Source organism: Phaethon lepturus, unplaced genomic scaffold (genome assembly GCF_000687285.1).
Source record: "Phaethon lepturus isolate BGI_N335 unplaced genomic scaffold, ASM68728v1 scaffold16844, whole genome shotgun sequence".
Lineage (NCBI taxonomy): Eukaryota > Metazoa > Chordata > Aves > Phaethontiformes > Phaethontidae > Phaethon > Phaethon lepturus.
Genome location: NW_010534140.1, coordinates 2,617 through 17,474, shown reverse-complemented (window position 1 = coordinate 17,474; position 14,858 = coordinate 2,617). Strand labels below are relative to the sequence as shown.

The window sequence follows — 14,858 nt, the reverse complement described above, 5'->3', positions numbered from 1 at the left end:
TGGCGGTGCTCGGGAGAGGGAAGCTTTCTCGCGTGCGTAAAGCCGGTTTTTTAGCTCCGGTATTTGGCTGGTTGGCGTCCGGGTGTACTCTGACGAATAGGCGAGTGGACGTAGGGTTTTTTGCTAGGGTTTTTTGGTGGGTTTTCTTCCCCTCAGCAAAGTTTGCATGATAAATTGATAAAGTATGGTATTTGATGTATATTTATGAATTTTTAAAAAACCTTAAATACAAAAATAGAACTTAAGTTGGTGAAGGGGACAGTTCAGGAGAATGTATTGCCTGTAATTAGAGCTTCTCTAAGTAGTCTTCAGAACTTTGACATGTTTTTCGTGTTTCCTTCTGGACTTAATCCTGCTAGTTATGCTTACACAGACTGGAATTTATTATCCTCCCATGAAATGACTAATAAACTTGCTAGTTTGGATTAGCTGAGCAGCTCATTCATGTAAATATTCTTAGCTTGCAAAGGTATATGGAAGAAACGTGTCAGAACGTAATTATTTTCCATTGGCAGTTCAGTGGACTAGATAATATGCAAGTTGTGGGGTTTTTAAAATATATTTTAGTTGTCCCTATTTGCAAGTGGATTGAGGTCCTGCAGAGACTTTTTCTGGTCTGTAGTGTTGCGTTTTTTTGTATTCTAGTACAAAATGGAATTTCCCAACAAGTGGAAAATAGACAGCTTTAGCATTATCTCTGACGTTCTAGTCCAGCAGTCTCTGGGGAAGCCTAGTATCACAGCTCTATGTATGCTGGGTCATCTGTTTTGCCAGCAGGACAGCCTGAACAAAAGCAACAAATGAACAAAGTAAAAACAGGCTTTATTGGTTTTGCCTTTTTACACATTGCCTTTTAGAGTGAAACGTGTCAACCACAGTGCTAAGAGGAATAAATACTTTTGATCTGTCAGAGGAAATTGAGGGCTCTTGCTTTTGAGGTAAAGTGACTGTTTGGGCACAGTCCCAATTTAAAACTTTGCTGCAATTCCTAGTTTTGGTGGTAGCTGGTAAATAACTTGGAGCAACCCCCTTTTATCCTTTCCCCCCTCATCCTTTTTTTTTTTCTTGTTTTTCCTCTGACTGTGTTGTGTGGGGTGCTTATAGGCTTTGAGGGACAGTGGTTTGTGAGGCATTGTGCAGAATTACACTAATGGGGCCCTAATTTCAGTGTCCGGATCCTACCATGCTATAATCCTTTGGGACCTCTGTGATCATTCCAGGGCTGCAGTGCCATATCAAGTGGAATGGCAGGGCTCACACTCAGTAACAGCTTGTGGCACACCCCTTTGAGGCTGTTCATGTCCTGCTTTGAAGCATCTGTCAAAATAGCATTTTCAGTTAAAATGAAAATGCGATGGGTAGATTTGTGAAGGATATAACTTTATTTTTATATGTATGAGATGTTGTGCAGTGGTTTAAGATACAGTTACTGGAAGTTGAGAGAGTTGTACCTCTTTCATTGGTGTTACTTGTTGCAGTACTCCTCTAGATTCTTTCTTGGAGCCTGTATCTACTGATGCATGTGCCAGGCTATTTCTTCTTTGCCCAGATTTAAATCTGATTAAAGAGGATTCTGTATGTAGTGGGGAACAGTAATTTTCAGTTTAGCAAGGGTATTACTACATACTTTTAAGTACTGATATTTTTGTGATACTTTGTGCTAAACTTATAAGTGATATGTCAAGATGCTGTGTTAATATGGAAATTAGTTTCCTTCCAACTTCAATAAACAAGTTACTTAAATTGTAAAAATTATCTTTTCTCGTAAGAAATTCTATGATGTCAAGGTTGTACAAAGAATTGATTCTTCAGTATTGTTCACACTCTGAGAGGAGCTATACAATTAATGCTTTTTTTCCCTGTTGTGGAGAAATGACAGACTAACTAACTTTTTAAAATAGCTTTATTTTTAGACCTACATTTCCTAAAATCATGGTTGTTTCCAATATAGTTTTGTTACTTGACTTCTAGAAGAAATTGTATGTGAAGATACTTATTTTCTAGTGATCAGACTTTGACATGTTGTATGAGTCTTAAACAAGCTTTCAAAATTATTTCTCTTAAAACTCTTCTGTTAATATTTAGCCTCTTTAGAAGCTACTAGATAACTGAAAAATTACATAAGCTTTTTTTCTTTCGTAGACAATGATTTGCAAGGAACAAATAGTTCAGGATCATTGGGTGGTCTTGACGTTCGTAGAAGAATCCCTATAAAGCTTATCTCAAAACAAACCAATAAAACGAAACCTGCACCTCGAACTCCAAGAAGTATGAACAGGATGCCTTCAAAGACACAAACTGGTGATGAAGGTAAATTAATATAAGTACTAGCCCAGTAGTAGGGAAGTATATTACCCTGTGGCATTGTTCAAGACTTTAGTCAGTCTTTGGAGACTTGGAGTCCAAGGTTCTGTCCAAGTGCAAAACAAGTTTCAAATTTCCAGCTACTACTGCACTCACAAGAGTTAAATGGTGCACATTCCCAAAACAGGCTGTCTCTACTATTTTGACTGTACCTTTCTGTAGAATGGGCCCAGCAGATTGGAAGTGCTGTGGCACTTGATGATTTCTTGATGATTTCAGTATAGAGCGACACAGGCTCTTAATAGCAGCAGGTGTCAACTAGGAAAGCGTTGTGGTTGGCTCGTGTCTTTCTTTTCTTTCTTCTTTCCACAGAAGAATTCGATTACAACGAAGAGGAGCGATACGAATGCAAAGGAGGTGAAATGTTTGGCAATCAAAGGAGATTCCCTGGACCCATCTTTTGGGACTATAAGGTAAAGTCATGGATGGGAAGTCGTGAATCTTTGTGAATCATACCTAACTGTAGGTAGTCCTGCTAAATACCTTCTTAAATAAAAATGTTTCCATTACTTTTGACTGACTGAAAATACGTCCTTTGTTTTCTCAACTAATTCAGAAATAATAGGTGTGTTGGTGATAATTCAAATGAGAAGCTTTAGTGATGTGGCATTTTGTTCTCCCACCCTCTCCTCTATCTATCAGATAAACTTGCTGGGGGAAAAGGACGATACACCAGTCCACTTCTGTGATAAGTGTGGATTGCCCATCAAAATGTATGGACGCATGGTGAGTGAAATGATGAGTGAAAGACGCAGCCATGGTTTCCCTTTAGGTAAAATTTTTACTATGTTTTGCTATGTCTCTGAGGCCTCTAGAGGCTGCTGATTTCAGCAGGCTTCTGAATAAACAGCAGAAGAATGTCAGGATGGAATCAATGACCTTCATTGCTGAAGTGTTTTTGTTCCATCTGTGTGGCTGATTTCACTTTACCACTTGGTTTAATAAAGGAAGCTTGAAAGTGTTAAACAAAAAAATCAGAACACCGTCGCAAACAAAAAACCCTTCAAGTTCAGTGAGTTTTGACCTTACGCTACTTACCTTTAAAAATAAGCTCTTTATCTCAGTTGAAGACTTGCAGTGAAGTTAAAAACACTGTTTACTTTTATGACCCTTTAATTGGTGTAGCAAAATCAGAGATTAATTTATATTTCCAAGTTTGATATAACAGGCTTCAGGATCTGACTTAATGATGGGTAATGCTTTTAAAACTCTCCTTCCTTGCCAGCAAGACAAGTGTAATTAGATTGCATATGCAGCTTCTGTAAATGTTCAGTTTTGGTATTATTGCAAGACTTAAACTTTTGCCTATACTTTTTGCCAACTCTTAAATCAAACAAACCTACCCCCAAAAAAACAAACTTGACACAAACTGTTTTGTTACTTCTGTTATTAGAAATTGTGTGCTGGAGGGAGGTCCTGTATTCTGCAAAATGATATAGATATTTATATACAGTGTCTTAACAGAGCCATTTTTTGTCTCTAGATACCTTGCAAGCATGTTTTCTGCTATGACTGTGCTATACTACATGAGAAAAAGGGAGACAAGATGTGTCCAGGGTAAGTTATCTCAAGATTTGTTGTTAAAGGAAATGTAGGATAGTAACTTCAGTATCTTATTTCAGATACTGTATTAACATAGCTCTTTTTTTACATACATTTAGCAGAGGCAGTAGCGTCTTCTCTACTACACCACTTGATTATTGATTCATATCCCATATTTTGGGATTGTAAGAGATCAGTGTTTACTTTGCTGTTTAAGTATTTGTGTAGATAACCTGTTTTTGCTCTAATTTGAAAAGGAATAAATGGCAGTTTAATTTTCTTAGTGAGAGTGACTCCTGGTAAGTCTTACTGCGTAGAAGGAATTTGTGAGAGAGCGATGCTATTTATAAATTTCCACCTCATGGAATTTTTATGTTCTTTCATAATTTGTTTGGAGACTTAAAAACTAGATAAACTTCAAAATCAATGAAATGTTTCTTTGATTGCTACAGTGCGGGGGGGGAATTGTCAGTTCTAATTTGGGTAGTTATGGTAAACTGGTTGACTCTTAGCAAAAAAAAAAAAGGCAGATTGAGCTCTCTGTGATGACAATACACGAATATTCTCTTCTGATGTAGCTGTAATGAGCCTGTGCAGCGAATCGAGCAGTGTGTCCGTGGGTCTCTCTTCATGTGTAGCATCGTTCAGGGGTGCAAGAGAACTTACCTGTCACAGAGGGACTTACAAGCTCACATCAACCACCGTCATATGAGAGCGGGGAAGCCTGTTACTCGTCCTCCAATTGAACCTGTACATCCTCCTATTGCCCCGCCGCCTGCCGAAATTCCTGAGCGTTTTATAATGCCACCTGAGAAACATCATATGAGCCACATTCCGCCAAAGCAGCACATCATGATGCCGCCACCTCCTTTACAGCATGTGCCACACGAGCATTATAACCAGCCACATGAAGACATCCGTGCGCCTCCTGCGGAGATGTCAATGGCTCCACCGCCGCCTCGCCCCGTCAGTCAGGACACCTTCCGCATTTCAACAAGAAAACACAGCAACTTAATAACTGTCCCTATTCAGGATGATTCAAATTCAGGTGCTCGAGAGCCACCTCCACCAGCCCCCGCCCCTGCTCATCATCATCCTGAATACCAGGGTCAACCGGTGGTATCGCACCCTCATCATATTATGCCTCCACAGCAACATTATGCGCCACCTCCCCCACCACCTCCACCAATAAGCCATCCGCTGCAGCATCCTCCCCAGGCAGCAGGTACTCCACACATGGTGTATAGCCAAGCTCCTCCACCACCAATGACCTCTGCTCCTCCTCCAATAACCCCGCCACCTGGACATATAATTGCCCAGATGCCACCATATATGAATCATCCTCCTCCAGGACCTCCCCCTCCTCAGCACGGAGGTCCCCCTGTAAATGTAAATGCACCCCCTCCCCATCACTATAATCCTAACTCTTTGCCACAGTTCAGTGAAGATCAAGGAACTCTTAGTCCCCCTTTCACACAGCCGGGGGGAATGAGTCCTGGGATATGGCCAGCTCCACGGGGGCCGCCTCCACCTCCAAGGATGCAAGGGCCACCTGCTCAGGCCCCGCTTCCTGGACCACACCACCCTGATCAAGCCAGATACAGACCCTATTACCAATGATATGAGCAATTACATGAATAGAGAGTGCTATGAAGAGGATGAAACTATATACAGCAGCCTTTTAATTAATTGTTTTGGGGTTATTTTGTTGTGGCTTTTTTAAATACTGTCATTTTGACTGTAAGACATTTTGGGGTTTGAATCTTAAATGATTTTTAAGCCTTGGCTGTAGGACTCTGACTTAAATATTCTGTAGTGCTAAAATAAGTGGCTTAGTAGACCACGGTTGCATTTTAACAGAACTTCTGTCTCTAGTGTGGCGAAATTGTCCTAAGATGAACACTTGTAATATTTCCTGGAGAAAATGAACACGTGTTGTACCATTCTGAATATTGTTTTTGTTAAATCCAGTGCTTAGTTTCACTTGTGATACGTTTTTGTTAACCTGTGTACAATAATTAAATTGAAATATGGTTGTAAAAGTGGTGGGTTTTTATATGAAGTTAACACAGGCATAGTTCCAGCACACCATTTTGGCACTAAACTTTCTAAATGGGTAGCATAATGAAATATTAAGGGAATCTTAATATTTCTCCTACTGACAGTTACCATTGCTCATAACAAATTCAGGCTATGGTGAATTCATGGCACTAGAAGTCAGACATGCAGAATACTGCATTTCAACTTTTTTTTTTTCCATAAATTTACGCAGCAAGATAAATTTCTCAGAAATACAGATTTAGGCCTGACACAAAACCATGTAATAAGTTATTGTGGGTTTTGGTGTGGTGTTTTTTGGGGGGGGAATTGAGTTTTTGGCGGTTTTTTGTTTTGAAGTTAGTTTTGGTTCAGAAGGTTCTGTTTACATGTACTCGCTGGCGTTGAATTCAAACTATAGTGTTTACCTATGGCTGTGTTCGTGTGGAAGTGGCTGTGAATTGGCTCACCATGTCAGAGAAGCAGTTTATTTTTGGTAGGGAAATGGTGTTTGCCTCTGTCACCTTATGTAGTATGTACAGTAGGAAAATTTTCCATTTGGATAGCCGGGAGTGGTCTGAAATCCCTTATGTAGATACAAAGAAATAATAAAAAAAAAGCTACAAATCATTTATCTGTTTTAATTTTGTGACACAGATTTAATTGAACAGACAATAGTTAGGTGTTTTGCTTTTTTAAAAAAGTAGCAATATAAGCAGGCCCTCAGGTCTTTTTTGGCCCAAAGTTTATGTTTTATAAGCATATTTTTAAAGAGAAATATAATATAAAGTGAGAATGTTCTTTTTTTAGTGCTGCTGGTAGCAGAACTGGACAATAATAAGAGTACTGTCTGTCTTTGGAGTGCTTATCTTTGCATTTCTAATCAATGTTAGTGCTGAACCTTTGTTTTTTCGAAATGCCACATTTCTAGCAGTGGTGCTTCTAGATGAAGAAATCCTTTGAGCTTTTTCTAAGGTTTGTAATGTCCTACTGTTCTCGAATAATCTGAACCATCGCAAAGCCTCTGTTACTATTTATTTTGTAAACCTTTTTTCCTGCCTCAGAAGTGTTAACTTTATGAAAGAGCTTTGGCAGTGCAACATTCCAAATTTTGTCATTTGAAGTATAAACTGCATATTTTTTAATTACCAGCACAAGGGCTCTTTAGACTTAACTCTGTTCTTGATTACCATTGATTTCCTTGTGACTACGGGCAGATCTCTTAGACTACCTTTCAAATAAATTCTTCAGAGATGTGCAAATAAATTCTGAGATGTACAAATAAGTTCTGGGGGTATACAAATGGCCAGTAAGTGTCAACTGATTAAAAGCTGTCACATGCTTCTTTCTAAGACAGAGTTCTTTGTTTTGGTTTCACTGAAAAGTCAGTCATTTTAAATAAAACAGACTGGCAAAGAAAACGAGGAGGATTGTGATAGCGTGCTATGGTACAGGGTTGGTTGAAAATTTGCTGTTTTAGTGTGTATGAAGGCAAAAATTACTCTGCCAGCGTTATTTTATTTTGGTAATACAATAAATGCATGAAGAACTTTTAAGGACCCCTTTTGTCGCTGTGAAATTACTTGGTAGGAGGTGGCAGGCTTAGGCAGGTTTGTATTGCAGCATATAACTTCATCTGGGATGAAATCTGTGTGTCTGATGATTATTCTTTGACTCTGCAAAGCCAAACTTGGGTGTGACATACCTGTTTTAAACAGACTTGCTGATGGTTCTAGGTACTAGCTTAATTTTCTTTAGGCTGAGAAGGTGACACATGGGGGTTTATGGGGATACCTGGTGACAGGCTTTTGTGCAGGGAGGTGCATCGACCTCACCTGTGCACACTTGATTTGCAAAATAAGACATTCTGAAATAGCTATTACCTGTCAATTGCAGGTGATGAGGAAATAAGGCAACTCTTTCCATCATGCTAGTTTTGAGAAATAAGTTGGGCTGCGTACTTCTGTTACGCATTGACCAGACTGTCATGAAGCAGATGAAGGGTTCAAACTTACTAATTCTGGTTCTGCTGCTCATCTTGAAGTTACTGCCAAAGTGCTTTTCTGGAAGTGCTGAGGCAATTGAGTTGATTAAGGGAAAACAGCAGCCTTTGCTCCGTCAAAAAGCACAAATGATAAATGTCACTGTAGAGAATGTGTGAGAAGTTTTTTTCTATTTCTCTCTGAGGCAAAGGTGATATATGTCACATGGACAATGATCTGTTACCCAAAAAATCAGTGGGATCCCTTGAATTGTTTAGTGACCATGGATCAAAAGTCTTTGTGACAGAGGACTTACTGAAAAGTCATCTTAAGTAGGCAGGACTTGGACTTGGGCCAAATGTCTATGTCTTGCTTGTATAGGAAGACCTCAATCAATTTTTTAATTAAGCCTTAAGTGTACCTATGTAACTAAGGGTACTGTTGATGCTTCCATATTTACAAAGTTAAAAAATGTCTGCGTTCGTCAAAACTGTATGTTAACAGTTTTTTTAAGTTGTTTATGGGGTTCTTGGCAATTTTTTTTTCCCCCTTCCCTTCTCGGTTGCCTGGTTGGGTGGTTGGGGTGTTTTTTGCAAAATACCTTATTGTTTCAGTGTGAAGTTCAGAAAAGCCATAGTTGTATTTAATTGTATAATTGACAGCCTTAGAAATGGTGAGATGGACTTGCAAATTTTTTTGATTCCTACTTACGTCTTCCTGTAAAGAAAGAGAAACATTTGAATTGAATTATGTTTGTTTTGAGTAAATATCCCTGTCTGTGGCAGTGGTCTCCTTCCGGAGGCATTGCCGAGCAGATCTCAAGTTTTGAAGAGAATGCTGACAGCATTTAAATTTGTTACCCATCGTAGGTTCCTCTAATAATGTCACATAAGGGAATGAAAGGGTTTGATGGTTTGTGTCCTCCATGGAATGAATGAAAGGACACCAGCAGACAGCCTGAAAACATCCGTGGTTTAGATGCTTGACTCCTTACGCTTTATCTTCAATTCCATCTATAACCTTTAAGCAAAAGGATTGCCTGCAGCCATGCATGCTTTACAAGACACAGGCGTGAACATGTACTTTATTTACGTTTGGTGTTTTTCTTAAAAATGCAATTAACATAAAGATTGGATGCCTGCATGTGTTAAATGATATATTTCATGCCTTTAAAAAAAAAAAAAGAAAAATGAAAAGTGTGCATTATTTTTAAAAAATCTGACCCAAGACAATTAGAAAACCTTACTGGATGGAGTTGCTACTTCTTTTCACTTACTGCTCTCAAAGGAGCGTCAAATTCTGTTAAAAAAATAAAGTGGAAGTAACTTGCGTTCATTCCATGCTAGAGTTTGCCCAGGTAGCAAGGGAGAAAAATGGTCTCCTGTATTATGTGAAGTTGTGTTCTCCAAAGCACATTTGTGGATATGCTTTCTCTGTGGACCGAGTCTGGATACCCCTCTCTGTTCTCAAAATGTTTTCTGCTCTGTAAAGCTTGTGTCTGATTTTGTGTGGTTTCTCTCTGCGTGCATTGCCGTGCTGCTGACAAAAGCATGCAGAGGGTCACGTCGGAAGGTACCGTCAAGCCGAGGGCTGGAGGAGCACGTGGGATTGCGTTGCAACGTAGCACTGAACAGAAATAAGTTTGAAATTTTCCTGTTCATATATATGACACCGTGGGGTCCAGTGCAGCAGAAAAACGTGCCACGATTATATTCACTTTCATCCTGGCTCCACGTTTCTGAAGGAACTGTCAGTATTTTACATGTTGTATTTCCCCTGTTTTTTATGTTACGGTGTTAAAAAAAATTCTTGGCAATTCTTAAATCGTCTTTATATAATAATGGTGTCCTCACAACTGTGAGGGTCTTCACTGTGTTCAGGTATGTTATAGTAATGATTCATACTGATCAGTTTGTAAACGGAACTAGCTGCATTTGTTTGGGCAAAGTGAGTGAGAAAAATGAAGTTAAATAAAGCTCCTTTTAGTCTTGACTTAGCCATCAGACACAGTGACTTTAGAAACTTTACTACTTGGAATTGCATCTCTTCATTCTCTAAATATGGAGCACTAATTTGTTAGTTTTGGTTTTTTTAATTGTTTACAGTTTTGACTCGGTTCATGACTACAAGAGATTAAAAGATTAAAAAATCCAGCATACGTCCGGAAAGGTGTGGGTGGAATAGCAGCAGGAAGCTGGTAAATTAGCTCAGTCATCTTGAAACTTCTATCATTCGTTTTGATAATAGAATGCCAGTGATTCTCAAGTGCCAGCAGGACAGATTGTAATACGATTCTTCTGTTAATGGGAAGAGTGATAATGTCTGCAAGCGGGCAGGAATGTCTCCATTTTTACATAGTAATATTTCACAAAAGAACTTCAGCTTAACTGCTTAAAAAAAGACAGAGTGAGTGATTTTAAATAGATGTGAATGTGTCAGTCGACAGGAGTTTTCTTCAGTTTTATTTGTGAAAACCAATGCTTGAACACAGCTCCAAGGTAATTTATGGTGAATTATTTCCTATACTAAATAAAAACACCTGAGTAAAAATGAGAGTTCCTGCACTTGTTCTTTGCTGTTTCTGGATCGGGTAAACTTTCAGGCATTTTCTTAGGAAGCAGAAGGGAGCAGATATTTTCTTAAGAAGAGTGAGAAAAGAAAGCTGTCTACGTTCAACACAGGGATAAGTAGCAGAGAACTGTGAATGACATTTCTTTCCAGTAAAGAAGTGCTTAAAGATACTTTTTCCTTAATAGAAAGTTAATTTGAAATTGAAAAAAACATAGGGGTTTGCATGTTACAATGCTCTCTCCGCTGGGCCCAAGACCTTTAATAACCCAATAAGTTTGAGTTTGTTGTCCCTGTATTTTACACAGGCAATCTCATCTGCACTGCAAAGTGAAAACCGGGCTGGAGAGTAGGCTTGAGCATCCCGGGCTCCATGGCTTCTGTATTTTCCATCCCTCTTACTGCCTGTAAAATGCCTGTTATTTAGTTACCAAGCACCTGCACTGCGCTGAGGAGAGGGAGGCTCAGGATACGTGATTAATTTCACAAAAAAGAAAGCGGGTACGAAATTGGCCAACTTAGAAAAGAACATTTTTTCCCTAACCTGAATCCTGTCAGCAAATCCAGGACGGTTTTGAAGTGCAGTGTGTGGCGTTCCACATGTGGTATTCCAGCAGGCTGACTTGCTTTCGCTGGGGATGTTTGCCTGGGTCTGTACGGGCGGATGTGAGCACAGGACTGGAAAGAACAGCCGGAGCCAGAAAGTCCAGATTCCACTGCTACGATGCGGTATCGTGATTTTCATAAATACGTTAGGCCTCACCTTAAAAATAGTTTAGGCTTTTTGTTCCTCTTGCTTCCTCTAACCGGAAAGGATGTTTCAGAATTTCACCGTTGTAAAAATTAGGAACCATCTTTTAGAATCTAGCTTACGTTTATGTTTGGCCACTTTGTATCTTTTTTTTTCCTCATAGGACAGTATTATTTTTTATCTTTCATAGCCTTTCCTCTCTCTTAGGTTAAACGCCTGGTGTATCTATGTCCCTTTTTGTCAGCCCTTTGAATGCAGGCTCTCCATTCCACAAAGAGCCTCGTAGCAATTTTCCTCATTAACTGCAGGTTGACTTCATCTTTCTTGAACCGGAGGGCTCAATCCCGAAGTTCGGCGTATTTGGAGTGAAGCCTCCCCTGTGCCTGGCACTAAGGACTTCCTCATTCCGCTGGGAAAATCTGTTCTGATAGACTCTATGGTTTTTTGGAAGGCTGCATTAGAAAGGCGATTCCGTGGCATCCTGGCTGTACCTGTTCTCAGCTGCTGCTGCGCTGGTTGTCTGGCACGTGACACGTACCTGACGTAGCCAGCGAGTCTGCCGTGGCACGCTCAGGAGGGCAGCAGGCTCCTGCGACTGCCCGGCCGCCACCCGGCGCCTGTAGAAAGCCGTCTGCAACACCTCGCCGTGATTACAACCCCCGGCCGCCTCTGCCGCGCCGCTGCGGGCGCATGGTCCCCCGCTGCAGAACCGCAGCTCGTTACTCATCTGCAAATGCATGAGTGTGTTTTCTGAATGCTGAACTTCTCTCACCTCAGCCTTCAAGGTCACCTCATTCTTTCTGTGTTCAAAGTCTCCTAGCTTTCATATTGTCTTCCAGCTTGGTTTCATTAGCAGATTTAACAAGATAACTCCAGATTATTTCGGGGGGGAAAAAAAAAAAAAAGAAAATATGTAACAGATCAGTGCTCCCTCTACCCTGGTACTTCCCTTTCAAAGCTTCGAGCTGTCACCACCTCTTTAGTCTAACCCATTTTCGCCTTTAGGTGCCTTTAGGTGTCCCATCTTCTCCAACAACAGTAACAGTTGCCCATTGGCACGGCACGGAAGGCTTTACCCAAGTCCACAGAGGTGACATCCATGGCATTTCCCTTTGGAAGGTTGGTTTTCTAAAGGTACCAGGTGAACGTGACATGTGTATATGTACCTTTTATAAAACCGAGCGGCATTTCTCCTCACTTACTTCTGTCTGGTTTTCCTTCAAATTCTATTTTGAAGTCTTCTACACTACAGAGACAAAAATTGTGGTTCTTGTTTACCCAGAGCACATTCTCCTTCCCTTCAGCCCTTCTTAACTACAAGTCCAAATGCACTGTTCTGGTCACCCCAGCGTGGCTGAAAGTCAAAACTAGGCTTGAAAACTAAAAATCCTTGTGATTTCAGACTGCTATTTCTTTCAGACTCCAGGGATGGTTCCATTTTCCTCTATGCTTAAAATTTTTATACCTCCAGCACTTGCTATGCTAAATTAAAAGTTCTGTCACTTTTTGCCTTTTTTCTGAAAGGTGTGCTCTAGTTCAGCTTCAAGCCTTAGAGTTCTAGCAGGAGTTGAGTGGCAGCAGTTGCACAACTGGGTTGTGCAGACTAGAGGATCAGAATAGACTATTTTTAAGGCCAAGTCCTTTGCGCATCTGTTTAAGAGACCTGGGCAATTCAGCCTGCCCACCCGGCAGCTCCACACCCACAGCTCCTCCTGAGCTGAGTTCTGGGGACGGCGGTCTGTCTGCTTGCTGCGACACACACTCATCGATTATGAGCTACCTCGATGGTACATTAACAAATGCAGCAAGCAATGCAGAGTTACCAAAATCATTATTTAATAGTTCACTATAAATGTATCCTCTCTTCTGCACTTTATATCAGCCCAGTCCAAATCAATGAATCGTGTTTGGATCTGAAAATGCTGTGTCTTCCCTGAACGATCTTCATGTTTTACAGTAGATACATTGGTCACTGTCTACAATACACTCATGGTAGTGAGCCAAAAAGAAGTTTAATAACTCAGTCTTCTAGGTATCGTACAAACCATAAGGAAAACTTTATACAAGTTATGTACAAACTGAAGATAAAATATCACTTCCAACTATTGGACTATAAGTTACAAGAGTTCACATATTTATATATTCTCTAGTAACTGTACAGGTTGTCTACAAACTGTCAGAATAATACAGATATATGTACAACTGTATGCAAATAGGGTTAACGTTACCTGCTTCTTCAGCTGTGTGGGTAGGCTGTCAACAAGGTATGAAATAAGAAAATCCATGTGATTTTTGCCTCCGTGTATGTACATAAATACATTTCTATATATACATAGACACATAAAGACTAACAAGCCCATTCCAAAACCTGGAATATAATCATATGTAGTAAATCCTTCTTAAGGTATATGAAAGTATCCTTCCATCTTCATGCTCATCACTGTGTCTGCATTCGTCTTCTGTAAGTGATGTTGTGTTGCTGGATGTTACAATATTTAGAAAATTAAAGCTAAAATTTTGTTTCTGTTGGAATCTGTAGGAAATAAAAGGAAATAAATGTCACCCTCTGTAAGGAAGAGCCAGGGTAGGTGCCCTCTGGTGGGTGATGTGTAAGAATTTGTGCCTCTAAAGCATTTGTGTGGGAAGGCTGTGGTCTGACGTTTTTTCCTTACGGGGTTGCCGTGTGCTGGATGCTGCCCTTCTCTTCAAGTCCATGATGAAAGGCTGCATGTCTCCCTTTCTTACCCCTGTCTCTGGACTCCCCTTCTGCCCACGACATTTAGCTAAATGGGACTAATGCTGACATCTCTGCCACATGGACATGCTACCAGTGAGCTCCTCATGGGGCAACTGTGGTGGACCGGTGAGGAGACCAGTGGAGAGCCTGGTGAGATGACCTTCACCCACCTTCCCTCTGCAGACTCTCAGTGCGCAAGGCAAAGCTTGTGAGCAGAGCCCCGTGCCTCTTACTCCTGTAAGGCTTTGCCTTAAGTCAAATCCCATTAATAAGCTGTCTGGACGCACTCTGCCCTGGGCTGACACAAGAGCTCAGGGATGAAGACGCTTTTGTTGTCTGACCTAGCAGTTCCCGTGAGAGGCTTTTGGGGCTGTGTTTCCTATGGTTGGAGTGCCGCTACCGGAGACAGGAGCCTTACCATGCAGTCCCGGCTGCGCAGTCCGTTGCTGGGGTTGATGATGTAGTCATTGCTGTTACCCTTCTGCAATGAACACGAGAAGTTGTGGGTTAGGAAATGGATTGCTGCTTTTTTTCTTTTTTGCCTTCTTCACATTGAAGAAGGTCTTGCTTTTAAATCTCGAACATGCTTGGGAAGCTGACCTGGAAGGAAGGAGGCTCTGACTTGTCAGCCCTTCATTCCCCCTGCCAGGTCTCCAAGCCAACGCAGAAGAGCTGGGCCAGTTCAGCGAAGTGGGAGTTTCCAGGTGAGTATTGTTCTGGGTTTGGTACAGATTTACCATATGCGGCATCCTTCCTTGCTCTTGATCTAAGAAACACTCCCAGATAGGCCAACACCAAATTTGTCTGTACCAATTGATCTGCACTACCTTTTGAAGGTAGGCAGGCCTGGGAAGCCTCCACGCAAGCAGCACCAAGT

The 14,858-nt window shown here is 40.8% G+C and overlaps 1 protein-coding gene across 1 annotated transcript; it reads left to right on the top strand.

Moving 5' to 3' along the window:
- Positions 1–2,142: 2,142 nt before the first annotated feature.
- On the top strand, positions 2,143–5,948 carry CBLL1 (Cbl proto-oncogene-like 1, E3 ubiquitin protein ligase; the record flags this gene model as incomplete). Its single annotated transcript, XM_010285445.1, has 5 exons — positions 2,143–2,310; positions 2,677–2,777; positions 3,007–3,090; positions 3,848–3,921; positions 4,485–5,948. Coding segments are annotated over 5 exons (1,469 nt in total), but the record flags the coding sequence as incomplete, so codon positions are not given.
- Positions 5,949–14,858: the final 8,910 nt, after the last annotated feature.